This window comes from Haliotis cracherodii, unplaced genomic scaffold (assembly GCF_022045235.1).
Source record: "Haliotis cracherodii isolate W230 unplaced genomic scaffold, xgHalCrac1.p SCAF_3, whole genome shotgun sequence".
Lineage (NCBI taxonomy): Eukaryota > Metazoa > Mollusca > Gastropoda > Lepetellida > Haliotidae > Haliotis > Haliotis cracherodii.
Window position 1 is genome coordinate 51,880,771 of NW_027266286.1, and position 26,918 is coordinate 51,907,688.

At 41.4% G+C, this 26,918-nt stretch overlaps 1 protein-coding gene across 1 annotated transcript; it reads right to left on the reverse strand.

Moving 5' to 3' along the window:
• Positions 1-13,338: 13,338 nt before the first annotated feature.
• On the reverse strand, positions 13,339-14,985 carry LOC139475516 (uncharacterized). Its single transcript, XM_071258707.1, has one exon. The coding sequence runs from the start codon at positions 14,983-14,985 to the stop codon at positions 13,339-13,341; it is 1,647 nt and encodes a 548-aa protein (XP_071114808.1).
• Between the last annotated feature and the right edge of the window lie 11,933 nt (positions 14,986-26,918).

Consider the following 26,918-nt stretch of genomic DNA (forward strand, 5'->3'; position numbering starts at 1 on the left):
CTTGTGATCAGTAATAGCCTTAAACCACACAAGGCCATGGGGTATGATGATCTGATAGTATTCATGTTCAGCAATGGAACTATGATGTGGAGCCCTGGCGATCTGTATAAGACTGAATGTGCATTGGACACAACCTATTTTCCATTCGATACACAAACTTGCAAGATCGTTATTACAAAATGGATGATGTACGAATGTGTATGGCTCAACCTCCTCGATGCTGATGGCGTGATGACAAGTACATGTACAGGACAAAACAGTGTGTGGAATATTGCAGAGATTTCCAAACATCTTGAGCACAGTTTCCCTCCTTATACACCAGATGTGGTCGTTCTTATCAAGCACAAGCGGTGCCCTTCCTACTATGTTCTTAATCTCTTCCTTCCTGTATTGTTCATATCTCTTTTAATCCCTCTTGTGTTCGCTCTGCCCGTGGATCAAGGGGAACAAATCAGTTTCATAATAACCATCATGCTGTCCTTTGTGGTGTTCCTGACCTTGCTGAGTGACACACTGCCCAAGACGTCCAGACATGTCTCCGTTGTCACCATCTACGTCACCCTCCTCTTCGTCATCAGCGTTCTGTCTGTGTTTCTCACCATCCTTACCCAAAAGGTATCCAACTTATCAGATTCCAAACCTATCCCGTCGTGGACACTTAAACTGGGTGCCACATGGGATGAAAAGCACATATGGAGGAAACTGAACTTGTCTTCAAGAGGTACCATAAAATCGGATTATAAGTCAACTAGCTGTGCTGGTGCAACGGAACGTCTTTCATGGAAGGTCATTGCCAACACAATAGATGACATGTTCACGTTTGTACTATTCATTCTGATTATTGGCATCAATATAACATCAGCTGCTGTTGTAGCTATTTTCTCCGAGGCTGGGCTCCGTCTTAGTTGTTGAAGAGACTGTTTGCTTGAGGATACGCACGAACAATAATAATTTCATTTTTAACTGATGATGCAATATTTATAGTACATGGACATTCGAAATATTATTTGTTTGTTTGTTGTTTAACGCCGCACTCAGGAATGTTCCAGCTATATGACAGCGGTCTGTAAATAATCGAGTCTGGACCAGACTATCCGGTGACTGACATCATGAGCATCGATCCACGCGATTTTGATACGATGACATTCATCAACCAAGTCAACGAGCCTGACCACCCGATCCCGCTAGTCGCCTCTTACGGCAAGCATGGGTTGCTGAAGACCTATTCAATTCCGGATCTCCACGGGTCGATAAGCACTTAGAATAATGATTTCATTTTTTTTAAACTGATGATGCAATAAGTATGTTGCATGGACATTCAAAATATTAAGTATATCAAGAGATGTTTCATATCTCACTTTCACTTAAGACGTTTGATGCTTGTTTTCCTGCCCTTAACAATACAGTCAAAGATATTCAAGACCAACCTTAACCTTAACCTTTAATCAAAATGGTGCTACCATTCATCAGTTTCAAAAGCAACGACACTATCAGTCTGGAAATGAATCGTCAGTCTGTGGCACACAGATAACTCATGATTTGAGAAAAGCAAAGTCCTCATGGCTGAACTGTACTGTAACAAGCTGAGTAAGCTGTTCTTATGCAGCTGGTTAGCTTGTTTGGGTAAAGCCTTCCATTGCAAAGATCGCGTGTGTGGTGTACAGATGCAGGTAGATGAAGGCGGGACAGACTGATGTAATTGTATTCTCATCATAGTTAACATAATAAATACATTCTTAAATTATTAGACTTTTGTAAAATGGTTAATCTATATTATATTTATGATTTGCAGTTGCGTATTGTTCTGTGCTTCGCCTAAATGATTTTAATATGACTAGGAAAGCAAGAAATTGATTAACGGTTAGTTATTACTTTCGACTTCATATCGTGTTATGTTAGGGGCAGACGAGAAACAAATGCCCTTCTTGGTATTCGTGAAGATCCGGGCTAGAATAGGTCTTCAGCAAACCATGCTTCCCGTGAAAGGCGACTATTCTTGTCGTAAAAGGCGACTAACGGGATCGGGTGGTCAGGCTCGCTGACTTGGTTGATGCATGTTATCGATCCCAATTGCGTAGATCGATGCTCATTATGTCAATCACTGGATTGCTGAGTGCGGCTTTAAACAACAAACCAACCAACCAAATCTTCTGTCGAGCAAGCTCCCTTGGATATGTTCCTTCATGGTTTGTGCATGTGGAACGCTCCCCTATATGCTATAGGCCGACTCGGTTAGCATAGGGAGGAATCCATATTTGAACAGGATTGATTCGTTTCACGTGACATATGGTTAGTCATATCTAGATCTATGTATAAAAGATTCGATGTGACAAAACACTCTCCACAAGACTGTATGACAAGAGGGGTGACCTCTAACTTTTAAATAGTAAACTTTCCCTTTATGACGGTACAACCATGAATGCCGCTACTCGCAAGATCTCGCGTCATACGACTCTTGCTCAGAAGTTGTCAAACGTGTTAAGGGAGACATGTGGAGGACATTTCCAAATTCAACGCATCAGTGACAAAAATAATGCAATTCCCAGTTTTAACTTGTACCGCATGTTCCCGTGTTTTTCAGGTGAACAATTGATATGCCTCTGCATGTGTTTGTGACAGGTGCCACGGTTAAGCAGTATCCGCTCAACTTTTCACGAACGCCTGGTATCACCTCTATATTGATTCATCACCACATGCTTATGATATAGTACGAATCGTAGAATCTACTCTACTTTTGGCAGAGTTTTTTTATGAATATGGAATGGGTTTTGTCACTTTTATTCCCATTACAAAACATAATCGATCGGCAGTCGTGATCCTCTATAAATGATGTTCGATATCATTTGTATACCTATTCTATTAACCATACCAACTTTTCTCAGAACCGGCTTCAATATTGCAGAGCCTATATATGCGGAGGGCTCGGCCGATATGGGGCGCACAGTGAAATCATGGTACCACTACGCCATTGTTGCTCGGGGTGTGATGTAAGTTACGGAATGTGCCGAGTGGACCCGAATGTCCTGTTCTGTTGCCTCCGTAAATACGTGTACCTGAAGTATGCATATACCAAACAACGACATGACAATTTACTCGTATTGCAGGCGAACGTAGTCGAGCCAAAATAATATGGTCCGTCACATACTTCTCGGGGCAACATTTTCCTGTTTCTATGGACCCATTTGACAGTTTCATTAAACTTCCCGCTTGAAGGTTGCTACGGTTGGTACAGTCAATCTCCTGTTGATATATTCAATGTAAAAGACAAACCAATTAGATCCGTGGAAAATGTAAACATTTGAATATATCAGTCAGCAAAGCTCGTCAAAAGCAAATCGGTACAAAATATCGATGAGAGCTAATTGGTCTGTAGGCCTTTATTTACAGAGGGAAGGTTTCATTTTGTTTCCTGGTGATAAGTGTGCAGGGCTTTTCAAAAGAAGTCATTCTATTGATTGACCACATTTTATCCAGTGGCGATTGTGGTAGTATATGCTCTGATAGTTCAAACACTATGCTGATATCTCTGGGCCCGCCCCCTGGTAACACGAGGTGGACTGTGTCACCAGTGCGCCATTGCTGGTCGTTTAAGGCAACCGAATTGGGAGTCCCTGTGTCGGCAGAGGAAGGGAGTCTGGTGGTTGAGGACTCCGGATCCAGCAATAGTGTTCTTTAGTCCAATACACCACTTTGACCCTTACTTGACCCTTTCCCTCACCATAGACGGGTTGTAAGATGGGCCCTGTCCTTTCAATCGGCTGGTCATGCCAAACCATGTGCGTCATTATTGTCTTGCACACGTTTGTCAAAATGTTAAGGTAATTTGTTTTTTTCTTGGCCGAATGATGTTTAACTTAAATTCGACACGTTTCGTTTCAATTTCTATTGGCTATTGAAACCAAATATGTTCTTTCACTATTTCAAAGCTGCCTACAAACAGCGGGATTGATTTAACATAATGTTCCCTCCATGAACTGTCAAACATCCAAACTTCAACAAATAAAATCGGTAAATATCCCGACGCATAGAAACATATGTAAATATGTATTATGTTCATGGATTCTGTGTATTGACTTTGTTGAAAAGCTGGTAATTGCTATACCAAAAAGAATACTGCCATACTCCAATCATGTTTGTCAGACAAGTCATAAGGTCTGGCTGGTAGTTGCTTTAATGCTTAGGTACAGTGCGTCATTCACCACTGTGATGTAATGAGAAGATAGCAAACATATAGTGGAACTCCAGCAATGAATGACCGGTATGTGCTGATGAAGCTGATTCTATGTAGCTGGTCTATCTTCAGTTCTGTGGTTAGTGAGGATGACGCCGTGGCCATCAGAAGACGGCTGGTGACTGATTCACTGAAGGACTACGTTGTAAACGTACCTCCATCAAGCAATGGTACCGTTAATGTTTCGGTCAATTTCTATTTACAATCTATAGTGGATTTGGATGAAAGAGAACAGACAATGACGACAAATGGCTGGTTGAACGTTGTGTGGATGGACCCTGCACTAGCGTGGAGTCAGACTGATTACAATGTATCTGACGTGAGCTACAAACAGAAGGATATTTGGGTTCCTGATCTTGTGATCAGTAATAGCCTTAAACCACACAAGGCCATGGGGTATGATGATCTGATAGTATTCATGTTCAGCAATGGAACTATGATGTGGAGCCCTGGCGATCTGTATAAGACTGAATGTGCATTTGACACAACCTATTTTCCATTCGATACACAAACTTGCAAGATCGTTATTACCAAATGGACCATGTACGAATGTGTTTGGCTCAACCTCCTCGATGCTGATGGTGTGATGACAAGTACAGGTCAAAACAGTGTGTGGAATATTGCAGAGATTTCCAAACATCTTGAACACAGTTTCCCTCCTTATACACCAAATGTGGTCGTTCTTATCAAGCTCAAGCGGTGCCCTTCCTACTATGTTCTTAATCTCTTCCTTCCTGTATTGTTCATATCGCTTTTAATCCCTCTTGTGTTCGCTCTGCCCGTGGATCAAGGAGAACAAATCAGTTTCATAATGACCATCATGCTGTCCTTTGTGGTGTTCCTGACCTTGCTGAGTGACACACTGCCCAAGACGTCTAGACATGTCTCCGTTGTCACCATCTACATCACCCTCCTCCTCGTCATCAGCGTTTTGTCTGTGTTTCTCACCATCCTTACCCAAAAGGTATCCAACTTATCGGACTCCAAACCTATCCCGTCGTGGACACTTAAACTGGGTGCCACATGGGATGAAAAGCACATATGGAGGAAACTGAACTTGTCTTCAAGAGTTACCATAAAATCGGATTATAAGTCAACTAGCTGTGCTGGTGCAACGGAACGTCTTTCATGGAAGGTCATTGCCAACACAATAGATGACATGTTCATGTTTGTACTATTCATTCTGATTATTGGCATCAATATAACTTCAGCTGCTGTTGTAGCTATTTTCTCCGAGGCTGGGCTCCGTCTTAGTTGTTGAAGAGACTGTCTGCTTGAGGATACCCACGAACAATAATAATTTCATTTTTTAACTGATGATGCAATATGTATGTTGCATGGACATTCGAAATATTATTTGTTTGTTTGTTTCATATCTCACTTTCACTTAAGACGTTTGATGCTTGTTTTCTTGCCTTGAACAATACAGTCAAAGATATTTAAGACCAACTTTAACCTGAACCTTACTAATGGTTTGTGAAAAGCAAAGTCCTCATGGCTGAACTGTACTGTAACAAGCTGAGTAAGCTGTTTTTATGCAGCTGTTTAGCTTGTTTGGGCAAAGCCTTCCATTGCAAAGATCGCATATGTAGTGTACAGTTGCAGGTAGATGAAGACGTGACAGACTGATGTAGTTGTATTCTCACCATAGTTTACACAATAAATACATTATTAAATTATTAGACTTTTGTAAAATGGTTAATCTATATTATATTTATGTTGTGCAGTTGTGTATTGTTCTGTGCTTCGCCTAAATGATTTCAATATGTTATTACCTTCGACTTCATGTCATGTTATGTTAGGGGCAGACGAGAAACAAATGCCCTTCTTGGTATTCGTGAAGGTCAGGGCTAGAATAGGTCTTCAGCAATCCGTGCTTGCCGTGAAAGGCGACTATGCTTGTCGTAAAAGGCGACTAACGGGATTGGGTGGTCAGGCTCGCTGACTTGGTTGATGCATGTTATCGATCCCAACTGCGTTGATCGATGCTCATGATATCAATCACTTGATTGTCTAGTCCAGACTCGATTATTTACAAACCGCCGTCATATAGATGGAATGTTGCTGAGTGTAGCGTTAAACAACAAACCAACCAACCAATCAAATCTTCCGTCCACCAAGCTCCCTTGGATTTTAAATTCCTTCATGGTTTGTGCATGTGGAACGCTCCCCTCAATCCTATAGGCCGACTCGGTTAGCATAGGGAGGAATCCATATTTGAACAGGATTCATTCGTTTCACGTGACATATGGTTAGTCATATTAATATATATGTATAAAAGATTCAATGTCATAAAACACCCTCCACAAGATTGTATGACAAGAGGGGTGACTTCAAACTTTCAAATAGTCAACTTTCCCTGTATGTCGGTACAACCATGAATGCCCTTTCTCGCAAGATCTCGTGTCATACGACTCTTGCTCAGAAGTTGTCAAACGTGTTAAGGGAGACATGTGGAGGACATTTCCAAATTCAACGCATCAGTGACAAAAATAATGCAATTCCCAGTTTTAACTTGTACCGCATGTTCCCGTGTTTTTCAGGTGAACAATTGATATGCCTCTGCATGTGTTTGTGACAGGTGCCACAGGTGGAGCAGTATCTGCTCAACTTTTCACGAACACCTGGTATCACCTCTATATTTATTCTTAACCACATGCTTATGATATAGTACGAATCGTAGAATATTGCTGAGTGCGGCGTTAAACAACAAACAAACAAATGCGATTCTGTAGATATGGTTTTCATCATTTTTGATGTACCAAATGGAATCAGATTCAAGGCATGTTTGCGAGGCTGTTGAAAGGAAGCTGGATTTGGGGATGTTATTTCGAATAATATTTCCGAAAGGATGCCACGAGGCGTGAGGGTGTACCGGTGGCAAACATGCGTGATTTCGCCTGTCCTTTATCATGTAAGCCCCTGGGTGATTTTTGAGTGTGTCATTGTGATGTACTCCATCCCGACATTGTCTGCTTCAACGGTAAACGAAGTCGGGGATAATTCTCTTTGATTTTCGCAACCTCGGTGACCATAACCTAAAGTGATGTCAAACCATACTTTACGCTCACGATTGACCGGTGAATCTACAGACCGACATTCCCTAATTTTGGACATATACCCATGAGAAATAGCCTCATAATGGGATGCGTTGTCAAGGCTAAGTGGTTATATTTTTCTCAACATGCCGAGAAATGTGACCATGTATCTCCGCTCTCGGACCAACAAATGATGATTCTGAATAAAACTAGCCATCTGCAGTACGGACTCTCTGCCTAAGTGCCTTAGGCGTGCATTCATTTCTTCACCTGGAAGTGATTCAAAATCAACATTTTCCATTTTCGCTCAGCCTTTCGGAATGGGAAGGAATTAATACGTATCAGGTAGGAGTCGTGATAATAATTTAGGCCTGACCGTTAATTTTGCAGATAAATAATTATATAGATCTATTCATTTGGAGCTACCAGGTTTAATCATTCAAGTTTATTGACTTTTCATTTCTATGAATAGGCCTAGATGTTGCTGTTTTTATTGAATTGACTTGTTGATTTATTATCGATATAAGCAAGTCTATAGATAGTAGCTAGACATCGTGAACTTGTAATATATTTCCACACGATTAAAGACCTTAACACCCCACTGTGTTGTCTTGAGTGTGTCTAGGCTTCCCTCTTCAATTGTTACAAAGCGGCGTGCCGTTGATGACTCTGACGTTCCAATCCCCTCCTTGGTATCTGTTTATTTAAAACTAATTATCAATTGCAAACAAAATAATGTACTCAGAAAATTAATGTAGTTAAAGCAATGTAATTAACAATGGGGTCAATTTTTCCAAATGAAATGATTTTTTGGTGAAAAACATGTAGGGCCTGAATCGGTAGCTTTCAATCAGCTTTACAACTGTTATGCTTATCTTATGCTACCGCTAAATTTTGAAACATTACATTTTTCTCCTAGATATACTGAACCGCAAACGAAACGTCACCATGGATAGATATGAGAAACCTTATTTGTCCAAACACTGTAAACATACTTTGAGACATATCAAAAAGATGAAACTTGGTAAAACTGATCATCAAGTTTGAAATGAAAGTGTCAAATGTTCTTAAAGTGAAACACAACACTAGTCTCTGAGTAAATGGCATCACAAGTTCAATATCTCGTGTGTCCGCCATGTGCATTGATGACTGCCGTGTAACGTCGATACATGGAATGGATGAGGCGGTTGATGAAGGCCATAGGCACTTGAGCCCACGCTCTGAGGAACCCCTGACGCAGTTCAGCAGCAGTTGTCGGCCTTGGTCGGACGTCCTTCAGCCGTCCAAGAATCTCGCCCCACAGGTGCTCAATGGGATTTAAATCAGGACTGAGGGCAGGCCACTGCATGGTTCTGATGCCATTCTGCTGGAGGAAGTGTCTTGTTGCTCTCGCAGTGCGGGCACGGGCGTTATCATGCTGAAACTCGTGGTTGCGGCGACGTACCAAATGAGGTATGGCGTGTGGTCTCAAGACTTGATCAATGTACCGAGCTGCTGTGACACATTTGCCTCTCCCTGGACCGATGTTCTGGAATACCACAGGGCCGACCCTCTGTGCAAGACCAATTCCACCCCACACCATGATGCTCGGACCACCTCACGAGTCTCTCTCAACACCACAAGCACCTGAATAACGTTCCCCACGGCGTAGCCAGACTCTCTCTTTGCCATCTGCTGTTGAGATACAGTAACGGCTCTCGTCTGAGAAGAGGACTTTTCTCCACTGCTGGTGGCGCCAGTGCTGGTGCTGTGTAGCCCACTGAAGACGGTCCCGGCGATAACATGGTGTCAGAATGGGTCCTCGGTGTGGCCTGTGACAGTGGCCAAAGTGTCAAAGTTTATGTGGACTGAAGGCTTTCTTCGGTGTTCGATGTTGATGTAGATCTGGGCCTATCCTCCGTTTACGGGTCATATCCTCAGTGACCATATCCTCAACGAAATCTGATAACAAATTCAATTAAATACACTCTTAAAAAAACCCGCACAGGTAGTATGTATTTCAATGAACCTGACTACACAAAAAAATCCGGTATATAAATTGGATATATGTTATTGGAAAATGTTGGTGGCCTGATATTCGACAAACGGTGCGTCAAAACGCAGCCATGGTCGATTTGCAATGTTTTAGACGGCATTGTTTTCACACTTGTTAAAAAATGTCATGGAGGAAAACAGCAAAGCAAAATTCATGTGCAAGTTAAGGCATTCGGAACTCGTGGTAGTGGCTATGAAAAGGCAAGCATAAGCCAATAATTTGTCACTCAATTATCAAAGCCGAGACTCAGCGCTGCCGATCGGAACATCGCCATAGGACGCATCCAAAGAGGGGAATCTCAGTCTTCTGTTGCACGCCACTTCAACGTCCACCACAGCACCATTTGCCGCCATTGTGACCGATACACACAGTTCAATTCCACTGCAGACCGTCCGAGATCCGACCGACCAAGAGTTACCACCCCTGCACAGGATCGCTACATTCGACTGTTCCACCTACGTCATCGCCATGCCACAGCTACGGAGACGGCAGGACGCATCCCTGGTTTGAGGAGGATATCGCACCAGGCTGTCAGGAACCATCGTCGCGAGGCCGGAATCCGACCCAGAAGACCAGTTATCATTCCAGTTTTGCAACACATCCATCGACACCGTGGCTTGCGTTGGTGCCATACCTTACCTCTGGGATGAACTCGATCGACGTGTACGTCAACTTCAGAACACACGGCAGACACTCCCACAACTGACCAACGCGTTACAAGCAGAATGGTGCAGAATACCACAGGACGAAATTCGTACACTTATCCGGTCGGTGCCGTGGAGATGCAGAGCCGGGGCGGTCACACGAGATACTGAGTTCAGCGCAACCGTGTGGCTTAATGTGACATGACAATGAACGGTTTTCAATGCCTTTGCTCGACAACATGTGACTATCGAGCTCCACAATTTCATATTCGTATCTATGATATTAAATCAAATATATCGACTTTATTTGGTACAATAAATTTACAAAAAATCTACCTGTGCGTTTCTTTTTTTGAGGAGTGTATGTTAATTTTACAATCACTAGCATCCCTCTAGGCGATCTTTTAATTTAGCCTAGTATTTTTGTCTCTCTTTGTTGAGTAAAGTGTTTACATAATCACCTGATTCTGTGATTTGCACAAGTAATGAGTTGAGCTTATCATCAATAAATCCAAATTACATTTCCGACAGTAACATCGCCGTAATTCATCGTCGTATCGGTAGTTTATTTTGTGTCCGCCATGTTGGTGGGCAAACGAAAATAGTGCATTACCGTTAAATATGTATAATTGCGTAATCGAAAATCAGAGACCTGTATAATGTGATTATATACCTCTGGTTGACTTTAATTATCCAATCAGAATCACGTATTTACCCAAGTCATGTTAGAATGATAGAGTTAAATATAAAAGCACCAAGTTAAGGGTGACGAGTGTATTGAGTGTTTTAATGATGAAGTCATGCTTGTTAATTTAATGGGAGCTCTACAGAATAATATTGACGGTGCTATTGATTGTCTCGTAAGCATATTTAGACACTGTTGCTCGCATATAAAGGTGATACCTGCAATAAGCAGCCTGTGTGTTTTGATATTGAATGTGGGTGTGAGTGAGTGAGTGAGTGAAAAAGTTAACAATTGAGTCACATCGGTAGTGTTTCAGCCATATTGTGACTATAGAATGTTATACAGAAGAGATACAATAAGACAACATAAAAACCGGCCAACAAAGGACAATAATGGACAAGACCATACTAGAGACCATGGGGAATAACGGTAGTTCTGCTACCTGCACGGTTCCCTAGCAGGATTTACACAATACCTTCAGCTGCAACCGTATGCAATTTATCCATCAATTAAAATTCACAAATACACTACGTATTAAACTGTGGTGGGAATAAACATACTTTGAATTATGTGGATTTGTATATCATCTCAGGGGGACAATACTTTTACACTAGTTCAACCCCCATTTGAGGAAACAGCCACCAACCATCTAAGTCACAAATTAAACACTGCCAATAATATAAAATTTAACAATCTACACAACTGCAGAATTATCAATAAGATCAGTTTCTTGAAAAAAATAATTAAATGAGAACTAATACTATTAAAAGATACTTTAGAGATGATGATTTGAAAGAATTATCCCTTGTGATGGGATATTGCAAGTGAAGAAGCCAAACGTGAACAAAACAGACTTTTATATATGTTTCTAGAAAATTGCCACCACAGAACTTTGAGTTAGTGAATATGTGAGTTAAAATTTAACGTCATATCGTCAATATTTCATGCATATCATGACGAGAAGTTATTATTTATAATGAATATATTTCGATTGGATAAACATCTGTCAGCGATGGGCAGTGTAGTAACTAGCTTATCTGATATATCATAATTTCCATTTTAAAACTAGCTGAGAAAATTAAAAAGACAAAAAAGTATTATTCAACAACATAATATTAACATGGGCCGTAGATCGCCAGCAACCAACGTGAGGCCACCACACCAGGGGCCGAGGGGCCTTACAATGATTCTGCAACCTGCACCGTCCCCCAGCATGATTTACAGCATTTCTTCAGCTGCTAGCGATTGTAGGCTAGTTTCGCTACAAATGTAATTATAAAATGACAAATATACTACTTTTATAATTCTGGCATGCATAACCCCATACTTTGACATACCCTCTGAGGGAGGACAATAATGTTACGATACTTCAACTCCCCTCGAGGGTAGAGCGGGTGGGGCAGTACTCGGACACTTAACGTTCCTAACGGCATGCAAGTTGAACCAAAGTACCTATTGACTTTCTTTCATCGTATATGTGAAGGGAGGTAACTGCTGTGGTGATTATACTCGGTAGTGGTTGTGTTCGTGCGCTTGTTTCAGCAAATTCTTATGATATTTACTCGACGACTACTTCGGTAGTAATCGGACGCCTGCGGTTGAAGTCGGACACCCTTGCGGCAGTACCCGGACACTTTAAGAATTTTTAAAAAATGTCTTAACCGAATATAACATAATTACAATTGTGTTTTTTTTTAACTGTGTCAATGAGAACATCAAAATAATAGCAACATAAATACAACTTCATTGGCTTATCTTCTCATTTTGGCATCACTGTACACAGATACATGTGTTGTTTTTATACTGACATTAGGTTTCACTAAACCCAAACGCTGTCACCATCGAATCCTGTTTCATTCAGTCTTTCTATTATTTTGAATAAAGTACGACGTTGTGGCTTGATACGCAATAAATAAAAACAGTCTAGTTTTGGGCCCCCACCCCTAACAGGCCCGCTGTGAGTAATTCTACCAGTAAAGAACGGTGTCACATTTAAAACGCAACCTTCCGTCATCAAAGGAGTGAGTACTCCTGACAACTGTAAGGGAACTCTGCCGACGACGCGGCCAGCTATGTCCCGTAAAACCTGTCTATTGGGTGGGGGCCGGACTTCCAGATCTAAACTACGAAAATGTATGTCAGCTTCATCGGGAATACTAATTTTGAGAGCGTTTACGTCATAGATGTTGTCTGGTTCCTGATTCATCTTCAGTGCCATAAATGGTAACGGCTTCACATGATACACATGGTACCTATGAAGAAAGAAAATATAATATGAGAAGTGGCAACATTCGCTAAATAATCTTCCGTTGTTAATTAGGTGCAAAGTCTATCATTAACCTGGTACTTCATAGTTGTCATATATTTCCCGAAACTTATACTCATAGAAATAAACCAGTACATCAAATGAATATAGTTTCATGTTTAATATTACCCAGTTATTGACGAAAATATTGCGATGGGTTTCGTGCTATGGTGATAGCTGACAGCATTGGTGTCTATACCCCACCCAGGTGGTCCAGAGTATGCATGAATCTCGTGGAAAAGGGCGTCAAAGGGATATTCCATTTTTCTGTTAAAATATGAAAAATATGTTCATTTTTTGTACATTTTAATGTGAAATGAACACTGATTTCACTTCTTTCAAAAAAGCAAACTGTGCCAACAATAACATTCACATTGCAGGGAAACGGGTTTTTTCCCTCTCAGCTACAAGTGTCACACGTGAAGGGAAGGTCGGCGAGTTGTTGATGTGTTAATGTCTGGTATCCCAGGCAATTCTTGTGGAACCATTTGGTACAATTAAGACACCCCACCCAGTCATCATTTGCCGCCAAATCCCGACCCAAACAGAGGTGACAAAAATCCCGGAGGGAATCATCGGAAAAATCGATGTCGTCGTCGTATTCGTCGTCATCCATGTAGGGAATCTCGGATTCAGAGAGATCTTCGTCACTGTCTAGTGTTGCCTTGCTTTTCTTTTCTATTTGTTTTAAGAGTTTGTATGCCTTTTTCTCGTCTTCTTGCTTTCTCTTTTGCACACGCTTCTCTTCCCGTTCTTTTTCCCTTAGGGCTTTCCGGGCTGCTTTCTCTTCTTCTCGTTTAAGCTTTATTTCCTCTCTCATTCGCTTTCTGCTTTCTTTCATCTGTTTCTCTTCCTCTGCCTTTCTCTTCTTTTCAAGGAGAAGTTCCCTGATGTCTTCTCCTGAGGCAGATTTGGGTAACACTGTAGGTTTATACTTTTGGGTACGGCTCCGTACTTTAGGGAGAACTAAATATTTGTCAAATGCGTCACTGGAAGATGTGTGGGCTGTGGCTGGTGTAGAATGTAAGGCGAGGTGTGAAGTGTCTGTTTGGGGTGTTGTGCTATGTGTAGTTTGTGACTGTACTGGTGCATGAGGGTCTGTATGGGGTGATGGCAGAGTTGTTTGTACGGCTGGTGAGGATGCATATTCTGGTGATGTTAGTGTAGCGGAAGGTTGGGATGGGGTGTCTGCTGGGGGTGCAAATGTGAATGTTCTGACTGTGGATGGGGTTACAGGGGTTGACTGAAGGACTGGTTTGCATGGTTCAAAGATGGTGCTGGGTTTTAATTTCTGATTATCGGTAACCTTACCAGGATTGAGCGGAAACAGCCCTGATTCGAGGAAACCCCTCTTCGCATTTTCTGTTGTAGCTGCCCTTACCCAAGCAGTTTTAAATACACTGGCAAAGGTACATTTCCTAACACATTCGCCGATGTTTGAAATCTGAAAATCTCGGACAGATTGGCGCCATGCATGTTTGAGTGGACTGAACAAGCTCAGGTCCAACGGCTGTATCACATGTGATGCGTGTGATGGGAGACAGTACAGGACGATGTTATTCTCCACACAAACAGTGCACGCTTCAAGGGTAAGGTGCGTTGAATGACCGTCCAGAAACAGAATTATTGGTTTCTTGATTGCCTGTTTATCGACATGGGGAATGAAACAAGTTTTAAGCCAAGAAACAAATAGTTCTGCGTCCATCCAGCCATTTTCGGTTCGCCCTAGAACCGCCTCCTCAAAACCATCTAGGGGGTTGTATTTGAACCTGCTGCCGGGAAAGACGATCATCGGGGGAGTGTAGTCACCTGAAGCACTTGCACAAGCAAGAACTGTTATCTGGCTCTTGTCTGAGGCCGAGAAGTTATAAACTGTCTGGGATCCTCGTTCGGCCAGAACCCTACCACTCTTTGGACACATGGGGAAACCCGACTCATCAGCATTATACAGCCTTGATGGGTCATGCAAGATGTCTGAATCAGTTTTGTCAGCGATGTAGGTTGTGAAGGTATCAAACCAATCAGCAATTTTTTGTTGTGATACCATAGCACGTTCTTTTGAAAGTTGTGTTGGTGTTCTTACTGATATTGTAGGGTTTCGTTTTAAGAAAGCCCTAAACCAATCCCTACCAGGTCTGTCATCAGTAAAAGGATTCTCCCTACCATCTAATTTGATTATTTTCTGGACCGTGTCTAACAGTTCGTCCCTTGTCCGGCCGTACCCTATACTCGACATGTGTATAGCCCAATCTGAAAGATGTCTTTCCTCGTCTTTTGATAAGATGGGTGAAGGACCTTTGCGGTAAACAAGAGGTACTTTATTTGAGAGTTTGTCATGCAGAGTACTTTTTGGTATACCGAAAGCGACGGCAGCTTTGCGTGCAGACATTTGCTTGGCGTTAACAGCATCCATAGCCCGCTTTAAGTTTTCAATTGAATAGGCAGGCTTTCCTCCTCGAACGCTCATTTTAGCAAATCTACACAGACGGTCCTACAATATAATTAGAACTAGTCAATGGAACTATCATATCCATATACTGAAGAATAACGGGAATGTTACTGATACGTAATAACTTCTGTTATCAGATTAGAATGAATGAGGGTCCTGATGGGTGACACGTAAAAAACGTTCAGTTTCATCGCAAAAGTAAAATATGACTGATAAACGACACTGAGATAACGTCTTTTTATGAGATTGACAGTTACAGAATGTTTACACTAAAAGCATGCAACTGACATACTGTACGTATTAACCCCCTGAATAACACCCCCAAAGACAAAGTCACGTGCACCACACCACCCCATCCCCAATCAGAACCCTCTTAAAGTATGTCACTGGCGATCGAAAAAAAACTATTTTTTCATTTTGCATTTTCTTAATAACTTTTTTTCAATTATTTTTATTTAAAAAAATTCTGATATGTATTTCCAAATTTTATTTGTCGAATGTCCGAGTACTGCCTTCCCACGTAATTTCTCCGAGGTAGTAGTCGGACACAGCTTAATTAGGTTATTTTTAGAATTTTCGCGCCAAACGTTTCCATGTTGGCATGGTCGATTCACAAGAAGTCGCCAAAAACAGAAAAAGCAGACCAGAAACTAGTCGTGCCGAAGCTATAACCTTATGATCAGAAACTACAATGCATTGCCAAAACGCAACAAAATGCGTGGGCGACATGGTCACGTGGGAAAACATGTACACGAGCTTTTATCGTGAGTGTTACCAGTAGCAGACGAATCTTTTCTGACGTCAGGGAGGAAGAGGAAGAAGCCTGCGTGAAAATTATGCGCATCAGTACTTTTGTTTATTGTGTACACGTGTTAATTTGCTGGGTTTCCGGGTACTGCCACTGTCCGAGTATTGCCCCACCCGCTCTACATCAACTAACAATCTAAGTTACAAATTAGCACTACCAATTTATAAAATACCACAGTGTTTCTTTAAAAAAACACAATATTATTTGAGAACTAACACTGTGATATTGTTACGCTTTAAGATCGAATTGTAGCACTTGAACTAGCCCTAGGCTGTTGCTGCTTCCGACGAATAAATAATGGAGAACGGCATTCTGTATTCCGTCTTGTATTTATTGCAATACATACACGGGTGGTACATCCGGTAAAACAGGGGTTCCCGACGGCTAGGCAAGCTCCTCACAGCGATAGTACGTTCCCGGAGCTCGAGAGTGTAACGAAGGTGTCACGCGCTGGGAAGGAGCTTCACGGCTAGGTCGCCAAGGGAGATTACTCTAATATGTTATACACAATCACAGCCGCTAATGGCATAAGGCAGTATGATAACAGTACAAATACTATCATAAAGGTCCCTAAGAGATGATGATTGATATAGATATCCCTTGTGATGGCATTGGATATTGAAAGGTGAAGACGCTAAACGTGAAATGTACAGACTTTTAAATGTGTTTAGAAAATTATTATCACGACAGAACTTTCAATATTTTATGGTAGCTAGAAGTAAGTTTAAAGATCCATGCAGATCAAAGCAAGCCAATAATAGAAGAAACATCGGCAAGAAGATAACTTAAGCGTCAGAATCGCGGGATTGTATAGGTTGTTTGACATTGATTAAACAGAACTAAACAAAACAACAGTATCTAACAACAATGAGCCGTCTGCTTGGGAATATTCTACATTAAAGACTTATTCTCAGTGAATTTTGTGAAACATATGAAGTTCCCTTTCTGAGGAAGACATATTAACAGCAATTGACATTCTTAATTTTAAAAAGCCCCAGGAGATGATGGGATAAAAGCTGAAATTGTCAAATGTATTACGTCTATATTGTTACCCCATTTATATTTACTGTATAATGTGCAATTATTTCTCTATGTAAATCTATATGTGAATGTGAAATGTATTTACCATTCATTAGCTCTAGATCTATGTTATTTAAAAAGCTTTGTTAAAATTTAAAGGTAAATGTGAATTATATGATCCTGAAGCCTGTGTAAAACCTGTTTTGTAAATAGAAAATAGAAGTCATGTATTTTTTCTATTGCCCATGTCATGAAGTAGAACGTAGTTTGTACTTGAAAGACTATACATGTAACTACTCTAATTTTATATTGAATGCAGCAGAAATATGTACATCTTCGAATTCACGAAAAATGCTTACATTGTCATTTTTTTGTTCAACGTTCTTTCTATCAAAGGAGATATTAGGTTACACCTATACATTTTAGATATACATGTATGTGATGTACTATGGGTCAGGCAGCCTCGAATTCTGAAAAGAACTGTATCTAAATCTAAATCTGATATCTTTTCAGATACAGCTCCAAAACCAGATATGTGGTTTTTTAAACTATGAGCCTGAATTTTGTTTAAGAAAAATACCTTGCCACAATGTAATTTTTGTGCCAAGCAATTTATTTTTTGTCCCAACAGATTTAAGAATAATTATTGTTTTCAAATGGCTTAATATATCAGAACATTCACCATATATTAGCATATGACTGACTGACTGACATATTAAGGACCGCCTCCTTGGTCTTGTGGTAGAACGTCCGCCCGCTTCATTCCAAAATACGTTAAACGATTGTACTTGTTACCCTACCTGGCGCTCAGTAGGCACTATAAAATCGACATCAGTCCGGACTAGTGCTGTAAACATTGCCGCAACGTTTCTTGTGAGACCAAGCCTGTTTCCGCTGTAATCCTAATCTGTAGTTAAACAATGGCATCGATGGGCCATTATATTCCCTTCATGGAATATTGGTATTGTAATATGGATTGAGTTTTCTCTTGCCGGAAGTGTGCATTAAGACATTTGTCAATACGTGTAACTGAGATAAACAGAACATTAAGTGGCTGGATTGAAGACACTGGTAATTGCTGCACCGAAACGAATGCTGTCTTACACCGCAATATTTATTCGACAAAGCGATTAGTCTGTTGTATTAGCCACATTACGTCATCCAGCACCGTGATGAAAAGAGAGCAAACATATCGTGGAACTCCAGCAATGAATGTGCGGAATGTGCTGATGAAGCTGATTCTATGTGGCTGGTCCTTCTTTACTTCTGTGGTTAGTGAAGATGACGCTGTGGCCATCAGGAGACGACTGGTGACTGATTCACTGAAGGACTACGTTGTAAACGTACCTCCATCAAGCAATGGTACCGTTAATGTTTCGGTCAATTTCTATTTACAATCTTTAGCAGATTTGGATGAAAGAAAACAGACAATGCCGACAACTACCCTACTCTAGCATGACGTGAGTCTGATGACTAATGTGAGCTACAAACAGAAGGATATTTGGGTTCCTGATCTTGTGATCAGTAATAACCTTAAAACACACAAGGCCATGGGGTATGATGATCTGATAGTATTCATGTTCAGCAATGGAACTATGATGTGGAGCCCTGGCGATCTGTATAAGACTGAATGTGCATTGGACACAACCTATTTTCCATTCGATACACAAACTTGCAAGATCGTTATTACAAAATGGATGATGTATGAAAGTGTATGTCTCAACCTCCTTGATGCTGATGGCGTGATGACAAGTACTAGTCTAAACAGTGTGTGGAATATTGCAGAGATTTCCAAACATCTTGAGCACAGTTTCCCTCCTTATACACCAAATGTGGTCGTTCTTATCAAGCTCCAGCGGTGCCCTTCCTACAATGTTCTTAATCTCTTCCTTCCTGTATTGTTCATATCGCTTTTAATCCCTCTTGTGTTCGCTCTGCCCGTGGATCAGGGAGAACAAATCAGTTTCATAATGACCATCATGCTGTCCTTTGTGGTGTTCCTGACCTTGCTGAGTGACACACTACCCAAGACGTCCAGACATGTCTCCGTTGTGACCATCAACATCACCCTCCTCCTCGTCATCAGCGCCCTGTCTGTGTTTCTCACCATCCTTACCCAAAAGGTATCCAACTTATCGGACTCCAATTCTATCCAGCTGTGGACACTTTTGTGTTGTTAGTTTTGTGATGCATTGGGATAATGTTGGTATCGATTCAATGCAGGGAATTTATAAACGTTAAGTTATTACTTGCGTGGGATATTAATGTGAAATAAATGAAGTCTCGGCTTCGTGTCATGATATGTTCGGGGCAATTACATTCATATGATAAACAAATACCCTACTTGCCGTCTTATTCCTAAATGCAATTTCCCATGAATATGTTCCTTCATGTTGTGTAAATGTAGAATGTACACAAACTACTGGCTCACCTCAATCATGTAGGTCAGCACTGGGAGGAATCCATATTGGAACAGTATTTATGTGTGTCAATGTGTGATTTTGTATCAAAATGTTAATATGGAATGTAGATTATGCAATGAATTTAATGAGACTGTCCAACATACCCAGCCTTGGCATGAACACAGTATCTAAAGCGACATGATGGAGTGGCTCGATGATGTTATTACCGTCTTCGCCATGCTTGTGGTTTTGACACAGAGATGCATCTATGGTACGGCCTAGAATGTGTCGAGGGTGTCATGGAAAATGATATATACAAAATATCTTTGGAATAGGCCCGTATACAGCTTCATACCTATCCAGGCCAACAAACCTGATCTTGTCCTTTTTGATAAATCCAGTAAAATAATTTATATCATTGAAATTGCTGTCCCTTTTGACTCTTGTGTGATTGGGAAGATTCAGGAAGAACATGGCAAATATGCGGACCTCGCTTTCGAACTGTCACATTTCAATCGGAAGTACCAAGTTGTCCCAATTGTTCTCGGTGCCTGAGGTTTTGTACCTCCCAATCTATTGACTGACAATGGGAGAGTACTCTAGTTTGCTGCCAGGAATACAGCCCTTCTGACAATCTGGGTAATGCAGAAGGTTGCAGTGTTGGGGAGTCTTCACATTCTACTAAAAGTTCTGAGAGGGAGAAGTCCCATTCGCTGTCTGGGCTGCGTGTAGAGGGGGCTAGGGTCCTGAGCTGATGATGAGCCTAACCCGACTAACTGTGCCAGGGTCATCCAAACCCTCTTTGCTGCATTTTTAAATTTAAATCTGTACATAATAATAATAATTATTATCATAACGCCATAACATGTTTTAAGGCTATTATCTGTTTCCTTACTTTAAATTGACAACCCATTCAAAACAACGTAGCTTCTCTCAATATCTCCGCTATCTTCAAAGCGTTTGCGTTTAATTTGTGGAAACCGCCTCCGTGGTCTAGTAGTAGAGCGGCCGCCCGGAGAGAGGAAGGTCCGGGGTTCGATCCACGGCCGCCTCATACCAAAAGACGTTAAAAGATGGTACTTGTTGTTACCCTGTCTGGCGCTCGGCATAAAGGGGCTAAAACAAGGACTGGTCGGCTCGGAGTCAGTATACTGTGTCTGAGTGGGGTATTCATGTTAAACTGCGCATGGTATCTCAGTGTGCTAACACTATAAATCGGCATCAGTCCGGACTAGTACAAGCAGCGAAACACATGCATGCACGTCGCTATATAACTGCAATAATCTTGGACGCGACGTTAAACCCCATTTCACTTCACCGGCTTAATTTATGGTATAATGGACATAAACGTAATGTGTGTTCAGATCTAAGCTAGGATACATGAAGACGATGCAGGTTCGTCCAAACTACACATCGAACTAGCCGTCGAGTTAGAATACCTGCAGCGCGAAAACAGTTCCTCACTGTCTGAGCAGTACATGTATTCTAAGCAGTCCTGGTATTGCCGTAGTTGGTCATCGTATGAATCTGTCCTATGCTCTAGTAGTGATACGTGGCCTACTGGATCTGGGAAGGTCACGTGTCGTCCCTTGTGTATGATAACGGTTCCGTAATCTTTTGATGGTACTTGGTGCTACGTGGAAAAACCTGGCTACAACTGTTGATGATTTTCCTGTTTTTGTGTTGGGCGTCTGTCAGTCGTGGCATGTTTTCGCTGTTCAGTTGCTGTAAGATTGTGATGGCATAAGAACCCAACGTTATTTATAGCCCAACAAGTGATGTTGCACGTGCATTTCATGTTGGTGTGATTCTGCGCCAGGATTTCACGTGGTTGTGATTTTTGTTGTTGCGATTTCTCCATCTTTTCACCAAATCTCTGCAGTATCTCATTCTTTCCACACAAATCAATCCTAATCCATGCAGAAATGACTAATTCATTTTTGGCATTCATTTTGTATGGATGTCGGCAACACGATTTTCCAATTTTTGCGTTTCTTTTTTGGCAGAGTGTATATCACCATGATCACACATGCAACTCGCTCCATCTGAAAACAACATATTATGTGTTCATCATATTTTGGTGTGTAGGATCTCTGACAAGAGACAAAACATAATATGCTTAAAGAAAAATGCGGAAATCAATAGTCTGAATGTGACAGCACGGGCGCATCTCGAATGTGTCTAAGTAATTCAGCTTGATCTGAACCAAATGTTGAATCCAGTGTGGAGTGCCCTTCACTGATGTGGCATATCAGGCTTACTCTCTGCTACCATAAGTTTGCTGACCCGTGAAGATCCGGGGTAGAATAGGCCTTTAGCAACCCATGCTTGCCGTGAAAGGCGACTATGCTTTTCGTAAAAGGCGACTAACGGTATCGGGTGGTCAGGCTTGCTGACTTGGTTGATGCATGTCATCGATCCCAATTTACGTGGATCGATGCTCATGATATCAAGCACTGGATTGTCTGGTCCAGACCCGATTATTTAAAGACCGCCGTCATATAGCTGGAATATTGCTGAGTGCGGCGTTAAACAACAAACCGACCAACCAACCATAAGTTTGCTACTGTACCATGACATCTGGCAACTGGCAATTTAGTACAGAATACACTCTCATGTAACGGGTTCTGACAATCATGAAACAAGGCAAGGATAAAAAGGACAAAAGACATGCTGTTCAGAATGGGGTGGGATACTGAGTGGTGTCAGGAAATCACTTTATGGACGCATACTTACATGATCTCCTTATTGAGTCCAACACATACACGTGAGAGAAAGAAAGGAAGGGAGGCATCAATGAAATCACCCAATGCCATGGACTTTGAAAGGTGTCCTACAACTACAAGAGGGCTTCCATTACAAGTGCCTCAAGTACCTTAGTGGAGAAGGAGAAGAGTCCCCTGTCAGTTGTCACAAATGGACCAATGGCAATCCCATTCACCTTTCTAAATATTGATCACAGTACATGAAATCTTTGGTGAACATTTAAGCTGGAGTAGTACCAGTTAATATGACACACAACGTCCTGCATGCTCAAGCACTAATGTGAGCCCATGTTTGAGTAGGACTTAGCTATCTATAAGATAAGAAGTAAACAAATTTGATCTGTTGTCATTGTATCCCAACTAGATATTGGAGATATCAGACACTGGTTTATCTCTTCCAGGCTCTGCTGTCTAGAGGCTACCGAGATATAGCTCAACTGTTGTTGTCTGTGAATAATCTAACAAACGGAACAAATCGGGGAATGTATCCATGAACGAATGGACACATTCATGTGCTGATTTTGGTTGCCCTAAACACGCCTGATTTTAAATAATCTGGCACTCGGACACAGGAGAAGCTTGTAAAACCAAAATGCAAAAACCTAATGACTGTTCACGGTGACCCTTATTTTCAGAAGATTAATCAAAACAATGTCTAATTCTAGAAATGTGGATCTGAAAGGGCTGACCTATGAATTCCCCCACTGTTTCCATTCAGATGAACTCTTTGAAAGAATCTTGGCTCACTGTGGAATGTTGACATTGATAGGACAGCTTAAACACTGGATGGAATGGTCATTCTGCAAATGGTACAACTGCTACATACTGGGGGAGATTTGCCTGTCTGTTTGACAGACAAGGATCCAGCAAGGCAGGAAAACACATCTGCGCTGAAGTGGTTGCTTGAGAGAACCTCTGCGTCAAGGCAATGGTTGCTTGAGAGAACCTCTGCGTCAAGGCAATGGTTGCTTGAGAGAATCTCTGCGTCAAGGCAATGGTTGCTTGAGAGAACCTGTACGTCAAGGTAATGGTTGCTTGAGAGAACCTCTGCGTCAAGGCAATGGTTGCTTGAGAGAACCCCTACGTCAAGGCAATGGTTGCTTGAGAGAACCTCTGCGTCAAGGCAATGGTTGCTTGAGAGAACCTCTACGTCAAGGCAATGGTTGCTTGAGAGAACATGTACGTCAAGGTAATGGTTGCTTGAGAGAACATGTACGTCAAGGTAATGGTTGCTTGAGAGAACCTCTACGTCAAGGCAATGGTTGCTTGAGAGAACCTCTACGTCAAGGTAATCGTTGCTTGAGAGAACCTCTACCTATAAGGTACATCAGCAATCGAGTGAACAAATCTACTCTAGTTGCATGTCGGAATGAAAGTTGGCGCAAAACAGGTCCGAATGCATTGTCTGATGGCGCAAGCTTTGTTGTTGTAGATGGATGCAAAGTTACTTGACATAGTGTACGATTCCAGCTCTATCATAAGCATGTGTTTATGAATGACTATAAAATAGTGATAATATTATTTTTCCCGAAAAGGAGAGCGTAGCACCCGTCACAAACACATGCAAAGGCAAGACAATTGTTCATCTAAAAAACAGTTTTTTTAACAATTCAAAATAGGAAAAGAAACACACATGTGAAATTGCCTGCATACCTGGCCCTGGATATCATACATGAATAGCCTGCAAGTTTCCAGAGATATGTTTCCAAATATACCAGATACAATTATCTATGTTATTGTTCTGAGCTGTGGATCCACAAAGGCACAAAACGCAACCTAAAAAAAGAACTATTAGAACAGCCTAGGTCCACTGCTGTGCTCTACCGTTGTAGGATCTAATGAACTAATAGCACCAACGTTTCCTGGACCTGCTAAAGTCATGCTGATATTACCCAATGTTATCAGTATGTCGTCGCACATCTTAGGGAACATGAAGAGCCATCAGTGAGGTCCTGTAAAATATTTGATTTCATGACCTAAATCAGCCTCCATATGACAGTATGCAGGTAGCTCTCGGTCAAACGTGACAGAGAAATGACTAGGAATGACTAAGCACTAGTTTTAGACCGCTAACTCAAGCGCTTCAGAACCTCCCGTCAGTCTACATTTGTCACCACCTCACCCTTACTGATGGGCTTCACCACGTGGTAAAGGTTTGGGATCTGCATCATTTCAGGTTTTCCTCCCACATCAATCTTACAATCTTTGTCAAAAGAACCAGTTCCATCTGAATGTACTCAACTCACATCATACAAGTGTCAAAAGTCGGCAATCAAGAGGAGTGACCTGTGTCAGTGCAGAAGAAACAAGTTTGCATGGCAGGTAGATTTGGAAAAAAATGACTAGATTACACGTTTGTGATGAACTTGATTTTTCTTGATTGAAGCTCAACCTGCAGAAATGAATAGTACTGTTACGGCATTGCAAATACTCTGTCGTACATGTTTGATTGATAAAAGAATGTTCAGGTGTAAAAAGGAGTTTGCAGTTTTTGAGTCGTAATTGTGTGCTGATTACTTTCAAAGTTAGAGTATAGAAAGTTAGCACAAGCTGGAAGCCATCTAATTTCTAAACTTGCCAAATGGTCATAGGTGGTCCTAACAACTATAATAGTATCAATAAGATACAAAATAAAATTTTGTGGACTCAGGTACAATGTTACTTTCTTTATACACAATATGCATATTTGATTTTTTTAACGAAAATGAACACAGACCCCTGTCACAAACATTGACCTATTGAAAAGAACAGTTACTTCTGCCACCATTATGCTGTACAACAGGTCTGAGAACCGGTCCGAGACATCAAACTAATGAATTAAAAGTCCAGCCTTCCGAACGCTTGGTGTGCTACGTTACTAAAAGCCTCGGCTCTTAGGTCTTTGACTATAAAGTAACTTCTTTGATGGGCATTAAGAGTACTAAGTTTCGGTGTGGTTCTAACAACGTTATCAAGCAAATTTACTTGTTTATTAAACTTGCTTGATAACGGTGTTAGAACCTACACCAAAACGTCCATCTTAATTTAATAAAGAAGTTGTTCATCCAAAATATTATCCTTATTTAGACTATAAAGTAGTAAACGTTTCTCTCACTTTCCTCCCACATTAATCTGACTCTGACAGTGATGTGAATGAAATACTTTTCACAGTTGACTTGCTCTCAGCCCTACTCCAAAACATGGTTCAAAGCTCATCCATTTTCTAGGTTTATGTTTCAAGGCTATCAAACAAGCACACGAAGTAATCTTTTCTTTACAAAAAACAACCATTTCGCCGCTTTTAGCAGTATTGTAGATCTATCCCGGCGGCGAGGGCGGATACAAGAGATGCTCTTTAACTACCGGGGCGACACCACCGCCCATCACTTCAAATAAAACTGTACAGAATCATGAGCCTTTGCTTTATCAGCAATCAGCTCGGCACGCACTGAAACATGTGCACAGCTCTTAAATACGTAAAACGTGAGTTGTCTCCCTTAGATTGACAGTCCCACCAAGAGCATAAAATCGTGCTGAAAATGAAATGATGTCGGGCTATTTGTAAACGTCTTAGGGAGCCGCTTTTAGCAATATTCCAGCAATATCACGACGGGGGACACCACAAATGGGCTTCACACATTGTACCCATGTCGGGAATCGAACCCGGGTCTTCTGTGTGACGAGCGAACGCTTTAACCACTAGGCTACCCGACCGCCCCCTTAGGGCCAGACATACCGTGACAGGATGAATACAGATAATCGTGGATTGATGACACACAATCAGTCAGGCCACACCATGTAAACCACCCAAGCCGTAATGAGATCGACCTATCACATGTAAGGGTATTTGGGGCCTACCCGGTGTACGAATCCATACGGGGAACGAATCGCTAGGAGAACATAAACTAGTACAAACTCTACTGGGGTGATGGCATGTGACTACGAGACGATAGATGACCAACGTACCCATTGATGTTATTTGAGTTGTTTTGTATGACGGATAACAGTTGCCCTCCCTAGATTTTTTTATAGAAAACAGTTTTATTTGAATCAAGTTTGGGACAAGTAATACTTGTACAAATATTTGCCCCCCTGTCAAAAAAAGTTAACTACGGCCTTGCGGATAAGCCTGATACAGCATCAACACTTCACATGACACCAAGCGGGGACAGAACGAAATGATACGCTGACGTCAAACAAAGACAGTACGAATCTAAACACTGACTTAAAGCTTTGATAGTACGCACAAACATTATGAATCGGAAACTCCGATCAAAACGATGAAACTGTAGGCCCGTTTGCACTATTAGACACCCTATCTATCTATGTAAACTGATTTTTGAAAGTGTTTTTATATTATATATTTATATATAGGGGGTGTTTAATTGTGAGAATGGTACACAGTGTCGTCGTTTTAATCACAGCTTCCAATGCACAAGAGTGTGAACCCGGCTTGCGTCCAGGACGACCGGTTGGCGGGAGATTCTGAACGATTTTACACCGCTTCACGCAATATAACATTCCAAGCATGACTACGTTACAGCACACCATCTTGCA

Excerpts from the sequence above, each read along its gene's own strand:
- LOC139475516 (XM_071258707.1), bottom strand. The coding sequence starts at position 14,985 with ATGGTATCACAACAAAAAATTGCTGATTGGTTTGATACCTTCACAACC.